Raw genomic sequence first — 9,809 nt, 5'->3', positions numbered from 1 at the left:
CAAACCTTCATTTTTATGTGTTTTTTCTGCATTTTGGCTGATTTCTATATCGTACTTGACAAATTTAATATAATTTGTTGATTAATCTTTCCCATTAATTTCCTATGATATATTTGTTATTTTTTAATTTCCCATTTTTACACAAAATTACACAAAACAAAATCTCTTTCTGAGATAAGTGGACACCACTCATGGAATAAAACATGCCACAAAACATAAAAGAAGATAACCGTTTATTAGAATTGACCTCCACCTCAGATTCAATGTACAGTACGGTCTATACTTTCACATCTGTTCCGACCAAAACACTTCAGGCTCGTTACAGTGGTTTAGGGACCACCCCACTGTTTGAACAACAGTTCATGTCATGATTTACAGTTAAATGAATAGACAAGCATCTTATATTAGTGCAAATTAGACAGATGTATTGCAGAACACTTATAAAGCCAGAGAAATACTCATGCCCATCTGGGCGACACAATTGGATACATAGGCGACACATTCCTGACAGTGAGGACATGTTTAAACAGTGTGTTAATAATAAATTAAAGCCACTAAAAGGAATGAGTAAAGAAAACAGTGGCGTGCTACTGTGACCTGATTGTGGAGTTCCAACTCCTCTCTCCAAAACAATACAACACCCAAAAGTCTAGAATATTCAGACACAACCCCAACCTCAATGTTTTCCATAGTGAGAACTCTCAATATGTAGCTTTGTTTAAGCTGTTAAAGGGATAGTTCACCTTCAACCGAAAATGATGTGGTCATGTGGTAAATACTCATCATCATGTTGTTCCAAACCTGTATGACTTACTTTCTTGCATGGAACACAAAAGGAGTTGCAATGGAAGTGAAGGCGAACATTCTGCCTAACATCCCTTTCTGCGTTCCACTGAAAAAAGAAAGTCATATAGGCTTGAACAACATGAAGGTGAGTAAATAATGACAGAATTTGCATCCCTTTAACAAGTTCTCTCTGAACTTCTTTGCACCGCACAAAAAAATGAGAAAAGGAGAAAAAGAAAGTCTAGAGGAAGCATTAATCCCAACAACAACTTTACTTGTAGAAGCGCAGTGGGCATGCTGTTTGCCATTGTTGCCCCTTCTGTAGAGGGGGCCATATTAAGATTTTTTATCTGGTGTCTGATTTCATCTCAAACTAACAGAGTGAAGCGGAGCAGCACCTTCATGCCCAGCTCAGAATAACAGTCCTGTGAGCCCTGGAGGTGCATACAAACACAGGACTTAAAGGCATTGGACAAAGCGTCAGGTTGGATGAAAAGCTGCACTGTAAGTAAAGACGAAAAGGTGGGGAGTGAAAGAAAAGAGAAGATAAGCTTTTCTCAAGGGAAGAAAAGATGCCAAGGTGTGTGTTGTGCATTCAGGTCTTCACAACTTTGCTTGTAGCATTAAAAATCAGAAATTCACTGTCCAGATTGTTTCTACAGAAGAACTCTGGCAGCTGATTCATTTTCTCATGAGACAGACTTGTTTTTGCTCTTCCAATGGAATGACAGAGCACAATATGCAGACTTGCATTTCCTTTGGCAGGGCATCGGTCTGGTATTTTTACACAGACTGCAGTTTCTGTGCCGAGCCTGTTCAGGCTGCATTACTCTGCAGGGCACACGCTGCGATCTTTACAGCAGAAGTAGTGAACCACCACGCCGTTCGGATACCTGGCAAAGGCACTGGAGAAGTAGAAGACAGATAACTGTAATTATCAAACAACCCTTTGAACATTTGATAATTCATACTGAGCTCTTCACATAGTCATTCAATTATATAGAACACTAATGCATGTGAGAGTGGAGGAGATAAACACCAAAATCAGCACCAGCACTCACACTTTCAGTGCTTGAGTACATAGATGCGGGAAAAGATTTTGAAAAGGGGGTGCTGCTGAACTGTGACGTCAAAGCAGCAGATTGCTTTTTACAATTGTTTACAATTGTTTTTATAATTGTTTATTATCTTTTGGCAAAAATGGCCTTCACAATTCGATTAATCTCAGTAAACTCCCTGCTAGTGGACACTTTCACCCATTGATTAAATTAAACATGGCTGACTGTGAAAAGTACATTTCTACATTGACACTGGTAACTGAAATCTGCTGCGTTTGAATGATGCAGCATCCATGCCTATTTGTGTCAGTGTAAGATGACATGCACAAAATATGACTAAATAACATACTGATAATAATACAACTCTTATTACTCTAAGATTAAAATAGCTAGGATATTTGTCGTTTTAGCATACATAAGTGGTGCTATGGCTGAACGTGTAAAACATATTTTCTTCTTTGTGAATTCTGAACTGAGCCGATTTTGACCTCCATTTAGAATCGTTCTGAAACATTTCAAGAGAAGTGCCACACACGGGTATTCTCATCAACTATTCTTACACCTGATAAATTGCAGGGATTTAATGATGACGTATAATCCTATAAATAATTATTTTTGAATAAAATGTAAAAATCAGGGTTCCTACTCATTTCAAGGCACAATTTTCCAGGACATTTTGTGTAAGAAATGTTCTAGGTACAATAAAAGTTAAGCTCAGTCAGCAGCATTTGTGGCATGTTGAGTACCACCAAAAATGAATTTTGACTTGCCCCTCCTATTCTTTAAAAACAAATCTAATAAATAAATCTTGGTTTCAGTGAGACACTTACAATGGAACTGAATGGAGGCCAATTTTTAAACATTAAAATACTCACTTTTGCAAAAGTATACCAATTAGACATAAACAATATGCACATAAACATGATTTTAATGTGATAAAATCGCTTGCTAACCTTTTCTGTCTCAAGTTCTAGACGATTTTACAACTGTGTTAACGTGACGATATAATGTCCACAAACCCTAAAAAGACTGTAAAATGACAATTTCAACAAGTGTACAGCTCAAATAATACGAGTTTTAACAGAAGAATTAATGCATGTGTTTTGATCAAATTATAAGCTTCACATTTCTGCCTTTACACCATCCAAAAATTTACCCCATTCACTTCCATTGTAAGTGCCTCACTACAACCTCGATTTTTGCTTATTTTAAAGAAAAGAATGGACGAGCTGAAATACATTTTTGTGGAAATCAACACTGTCAGAAATGCTGTCGATTGAGCTTAACTTGAACTGGACCCGGAATATTCCTTTGAGCAAAAAACACACGAGAAGTCATTAAAATTGTGGTTATTTTTTTTAAATGTTGTATTCAACAGTTTAATAAAATTTCATAAAAAAAATGGTATCTAATGAAATACATCTGTTAACATTTTTATCAAATAAAATGTTTATTATTTTTAGTAGTAACACTTTTTAACATAACATTGCAACATTCATTATCAAATGAAGTGCTTTCTGCAAAATCCTCACAGCACAATCCAAAACAACAGAACATCATAGATGTGAGATATTGCTTTAATACATTATTATTATTTTAATTGCATTAAATATAATATTTTTCCCATTTGATGCAGCCATTTAAATTGAGCTTTTATTTTGGGGTTTCTATCTTTTTTTTTTTACAGTAGTTTCTCACATCTGGAGAAGTAGTTGCTACTTGTCCCAGTATGATTATTAAACCTCAATAAATAAATATATAGTTTGTATGTGCTGCACGTTTCAGAGCGTTCTGCTCACTGGCATCCACACACACACACACACACACACACACACACACACACACACACACACACACACACACACACACACACACAGCCTGATGCTGCTGATGAGGCTTTCAGCATACGAGCGGCCAGCTTCACACATTCATTTTTAAGCACATGTACATTTGATGATTATTTAAATTAAATCGCATCTTTTTGCAGTTTAATAATCACACTTGGACATATCGAGATTTTAATTAGATTGTGCATTCAAACATTCATTTTCATCCCAAATAGGTCAAATTCCATGACATTCCACATTCCACAACAACTTCACCCGTGTATTCGCTTCAATGTAAAGGCAATGCATTACGTTTTAACTGTAGATATGGCTGATAAATCTCATGCATTTATTTCTTTATAGGATGTGTGTGAAAGAGTTAATTAACTGCTAGTCAAGCGGTTCAGTTTACTGGTGTTCAGCTCTTTCAACTCGCACAGCTCAAGCTAATTTAATAAATGATTTATAGATGTTGATTCTTTTAAAGACGCTGCTAGTGCATTGCAAATGCCTTATAGATGTTTACTCTTGCATAAAACAGCAGTCTTAGTAAAAAATGTTATGATCGGCATGATCTTTTTCGTGTCGTCTTCGTTATAGTTTTAGTTATAGTGATTTGTTAACAAAATGTATACTGAATCCGATTGTTTTCATATAACATGAGTGAATTCTTATAATGTTTTTAATGCATACACTTTTTTGACAGCACTTCTCAGGGTAAGCTGCTTTGAGTAAAACGAATAGTGAACTAACGCAACACACACCTATTCCCAATCTTCTTCTTACACACTCTGCAGGTCTTTTCGTCGGTGATGACACACTTCACCTGCTGGTGAAATATGCGCTCCTCTTGCACCTGCATACAAACAAGAAAACATCATATTGACTGTCAATATTAGAAATAAATAATACAAATAACAAATACAAATGGCCAGATTTAATCATGCCTGTGACCTGCAATAAGGAATTTTCCAACAATTGGAGCAATTCATGATTGAAGTACCACCTAAATGCAAAGTATGAGTCCACAGTCAGCCAACCACAGGGCACTCGCCTCACCAAAATATCATTTTTTCTGACAGACATGGAAATCCCCACCACAGTGTTATTTCCATTTCATCTCAAATTCTGTCTAGAATTCTGTCTGTCTTTTTATTTTTTTGATGACTGCTTTGTCTTGCTTTGACTAATTTCATAGGTAATATTGAATTTATCCTAAATACACACAATTAAATAATATTTTCACACTTTTTGCATAATTTGGCAAAATTACTAGGTGATTAGAACTGCCGCCCAATAAAATTATTCTGCTCATAAGTCATATTTACATAGATATTTCTTTGCTTTAAACACTTGTCTCCCGTTTCATCTCAAGCATACTCTTCACTGACACTTTAGTCCACTTCACTAACAAGTACACTAACTGATGCCACAACTGTAGGAAAGTTGCAGTTTGAAAAATTCATAGACATAATTTTCACACAATAAATACTGAAATGGTTTGTTTATTTCACTCTTTGTTTAGATGATCGTAGTTTTAAATATGTAATAGTATTTTATAATGGTTTTCTACAGTTTACCCTTGAAAGTTTGGGTCTGACACAAAGCTAAAAGAGTCAAATTTATCCATAAAAGGCATTTGGAAACTTCCAAACATTGCGAAGGCCTGGTAAAATGGCATCCATATATAAATCTGAAACTTGTTGATAAAAATCCACCCCATGGACATTAAATTGGCCGAAGTTGAAGAAACAAATTTACATTTAATTATTTTCTTTATTTGAAGCCTTTTCAGGAAATATTGATATACTATATGCAATTAATTATTTGGCATGTTATTCAATTAATTAGATTAAACATTTAAATTGATTGACAGTCCTAAATCATTTTATTTACATTTAGTTATTTATCAGATGCTTTTATCCAAATCAACTTACAAATGAGGAACATAAGCAATTTGTCATACAAAAGTCAACAATATCTGCAATAGCTGGAGTGGTATAGAAGCTTTTAGACTGCCATTTTAGAATCACATTCTGAATCTCAGTAACTTCGCTGTTATTGGACACTTTCATTCATGGATTAAATGAATCATGGCTTACAGTGCTTAGTAATGTTCTACAATGGCATCTGTAGTTGAAAACCACTGTGTTTGAATGAAGCAGCATCCAGGCCACTAGGTGACACTGTAAGCCAATGTAAGCCACTTCGGCATACTTCAAAGAATTCCTGCATGCAATTAGGGCTAATGGAATAGACGTGTCTGTATTTCAGACAGACATGGAAAATAAAGTGGCTGGAGCAGATGTGCAGCATCAAAAAAATAAATGGGGTGTCAGTCAAATGGCAATGTGCTGCATCAGGCGCTTACAGTGTAGACAACTCTACCTAATGTAATGCCTTTGTTGCATCACCACATGCCGTATGCTTCTGGTGCAGACACTATGTTATTTTACATCAATTCCAAATCGCCCACTAACATGGGTTCTGTATATTTTCTGCGCAAGAACCTCAACTTAAAGTGAGGGTTCACCCAATTCTGTCAACATTTACTCACTCTCGTGTAGTTCCAAACCTGTTTGACTTTCTTTTTTCTGAAGAACACAAAAGGTGTTATGGCTGAAACTAACATCCTGCCTAACATCTTGTGTGTTCCACAGAAGATAGAAAGTCATATGGTTTTGAAGCATGATGAGTGTGAGTAAATTACAGAACTGAAATATTTTGATTTAAAAACGGAGCTCTTTATCTTCATCTGAGAGCTACATGTGAAATAAACATTGGCCCTGTCTGAGCGGTTTGCTTAGCATATATTCAGATCACAAATACATACACAGCACACCAAACCTAAGCGTTCACAAGTAAACATACCCGCAGGAACTGGGCCTGTAGAAGACTCTTGAGGACCTGGTCAAAGCGTTTCCTCCCGGCATTCTCCTCTAGCACACTTTCCAGAAACACCTGGATCTCTCGGATCTGTGTGTTAGCTGGCAGCAGGTTTATGGCCTTATGAAAGACAGATAAATCCTTACATTACAACACAATCATTGAGCAGCCGTGGATCCTGTACATGGGTTTGAGAGCTCTGTCCAGGCACTGTATCAAAATCTGTTTCGCCAACGCTACATAGAACATTACGAAAGTTGTTTAGTAATATAAAAACAGTCATAATCAGACACAATTTACAGATAAAGGTATATGGGTGAAGCGTCCTGGTGAGTCTCCAGGTGGTTTGAGATTAGATGAACAACTGAGGGTTATATGACTATCAACTGATGGACAATATCAATAAACATTCACAGAATCCTCTCAACATTAAGTCGAGCTTTACATGGAAAACTCAAGCCTCCGTTGTGGTCTTTTTCTAAAGGCAAGTGATTAAAAGAACTCAGATAAGCAAGGAAGAGAAACCGTCATGGTTTGATGATGATGATGCCTTCAAATTGTCTCTTCCTTGGACTTTCACTTCCTTGTCTCAAGCGACCAAAATGAAACAAGAAGAAAATTAGTGTAAAAATTGGCCAAAGAGAGCCAAAAGTTTTTCTTTGCTCTTTATTCTATCATCATACTTCTGAACTCCATGATAGAGGTCTGCTACCCATCCAGAGCTTGACATCGGTTTCGGGTTTGTAGATCATGAATTCCATAGAAGTGTGAACACCCCTGCTGTAGATGATGGTGATGGATGATTTCCTTTATTTGACGACTGTGCGTACATGTAACATAAAATAACCTCCCCAACCCAGAGCAGTTTGCATTTCTGTCCCAGAGAATCTAGTTGATTGCATAGGTATAATACTATTAGGTTGGCCATGTCATAATTTTAGAGAAAACATTTTTTCTCTCAGGACAAGTCACTTTTAAAGTGAATGATCAATTTATTTGTCCGAAAGGCAAGCACAAACCAATGCTTAATGTCGAGCCCTGCATGTCAGCTGTAGAGAATGCCATAAACAGGTCGCATCCAAAAGTGGAAGCACTTCCAATATATTACACCATTTACAACGGCGCCATAAGGTCTTCGCAACCCCAAACAAAGCACGTTGCAAGCTTAATTTATCATCTTACATATGGCTTTGAATTACAACTGAACATTTAGTCCACTTTGTAGAAAATACAGAGATATATTTTGTTTATCGCCATTCAGCCTAAAAAAATACTGAGATATTATTTTTGCTCCATATCGTCCATCCCTACCAGTGCTTGCATCAAGTTGATACTAAAACAAATTAAATGTTAATATTTTATAAAGTAATTTATACTGTACGTTAATGATATCTTGCTTTTCAATTATATGGGTGGGTAAAATATTGTTTTTCAGATTAATCGCGATCTTCATTTGAACAATCTCGTTGATATCGATTCGTAAATCCCAAGATCGGTCTTTGACTCAATGCGCAACTCTCCACAATGAGAGGAAATCACTCGCATTTGCAACCAAATTTCATGCTATGAGACTTAAGTGAATATAATTTTAACAAAAATGTAACATTTTTACATTTCACTCACCAATAATTGTGTTTTAGTTGTGAAGTGTTCAGCAGAGAGTGCCTTTCACAGTGTGTTGAGTAAAAGTTGTTCCGTGTAATGTATGTCCAAGGACAAGATTCATGCAACCCATTTGTCATTGAATAATGTCTCTTTTAATACCCTTTCTGTTCTTTACAGTCAGTTGTTGATCAAAAACAACAACAAAAAACATTCAACTCTAATAAAGCCATTCGAGTCTCTCTAGTTAACATACGCTCATTTAAAGGCGATGTTTACAGAAATGCATTTTTTGGTAAAGAGACAGTACCAGTTTTAGCATGTGTTCAACAAATCAATGTAAATACTTGTAAATAGTACAAATGATGTAATTTAACAATAAATATGTAACAAAAATATTATATGAAATATAATATCTTATTTATTGATTGAGTATATTTATTTGTTCATTTTTAAAAAGCCATAATGTGACCAAAATGGTGAAAAATTAATAAAATATAACTCATAAATTAATATTTTCCTAATATACCTAGTTAAAATGTCTCCTGTGTAATTAACAGCATTAGCTGGGAGATAATTTATTTTATATGTAAGCAAAGGGGACATTATAACTGAAATATATCCATATGAATCAATATTGAATCGAATCGAAATTGGAATCGAAAGCTCGTGAATAAGAATCAAATTAAATCAGGAAGTCTAATCAATTAAACCAAATAACACTATAATCGATATAACACATAGTACACATGCACTGTCATGTTGGCAGCTGCTTTCCGTGCTTGCAAGACTGTGGCTGTGTCTGGTCAACAGTCCTGTCTTGGTGAGATATAGGGAACAGTGTTGGGTTGGTCCATCCATTTTCTGCAAAACTCTTTGAGACACAATACCATGAAACTCAAAAACTCTGGCAAAACTAGAAATGTTTATTTTTCTCATAAGCAGCTACTTAAGCATATTCACAGCCTGCTAGCTTCTAAGCTAACTAGGAAAACTGAACGGGACATTATAGTGTATTTTTACTCATGTTTTTTAGTACATAGTGTTAAAAACATGCAATTCCTGATCCTGAAGCCGAGACAAAAGCTAGTTGGACATTTTAGTTTTTAGTAATATTTAAAGATTTACTATATAAACGACATCTCACAGATGTTAACATTTAATGCAAAGTGCATTATATTTCGATATTTCATAAAAGGATGGCGCCATATGAGGTCTGGGCTAAGCATTGAATACTTACCGACACCAAACTAAAACTGGTCAAAGTGTTAATACCCTTAATATTGCTATACTGTTACGAATGTTGCATACGATGTTAAATTAAATAACGGCCAGTGCAAAAAGCTTGCTTGGAGAAGAAATTACAAAGAGAGAGAGATTTAGGTTTCATGCTTTAAATATGACAGTACCGATTGGGACACACGGTCAGTTAATGGCTGTGCAGACCTCTATACTCCAAGTGACAACACATTTCTGCCATTGAGGAACAAAATCGTGATGGGAATCCACATTTTTTTGACAGGTGGAGTTTCACCAATAATAGGATAATGGCTATTATTTGATGATTCAAGTGGCACAATGACCTGCACAGTTCAATGCAAATATACATTGGAGTGTACGAACCGCTAAAATGTTCCCTTGTCATAGAGAC

General features: G+C 35.7%; 1 protein-coding gene across 2 annotated transcripts in view; it reads right to left on the bottom strand.

The window, feature by feature from the left end:
• The window catches only part of LOC127662813 (vam6/Vps39-like protein), a 61,811-nt gene continuing 52,002 nt past the window's right edge, over positions 1-9,809 (bottom strand). For both annotated transcript variants that reach the window (XM_052154169.1, XM_052154170.1), the window contains 3 exons: positions 6,542-6,676; positions 4,435-4,526; positions 1-1,691 (listed from right to left, as the gene is read on the bottom strand). In XM_052154169.1, the coding sequence (XP_052010129.1) occupies positions 1,613-1,691; positions 4,435-4,526; positions 6,542-6,676 (306 nt within the window). In that variant the 3' untranslated portion in view covers positions 1-1,612. The remainder of the gene's footprint in view (positions 1,692-4,434; positions 4,527-6,541; positions 6,677-9,809) is intronic.

Source organism: Xyrauchen texanus, chromosome 22, assembly GCF_025860055.1.
Source record: "Xyrauchen texanus isolate HMW12.3.18 chromosome 22, RBS_HiC_50CHRs, whole genome shotgun sequence".
Classification (NCBI taxonomy): Eukaryota; Metazoa; Chordata; class Actinopteri; order Cypriniformes; family Catostomidae; genus Xyrauchen; species Xyrauchen texanus.
The sequence above is the reverse complement of the archived record's forward strand: the minus strand, read 5'-3'. Positions and strand labels throughout refer to the sequence as shown.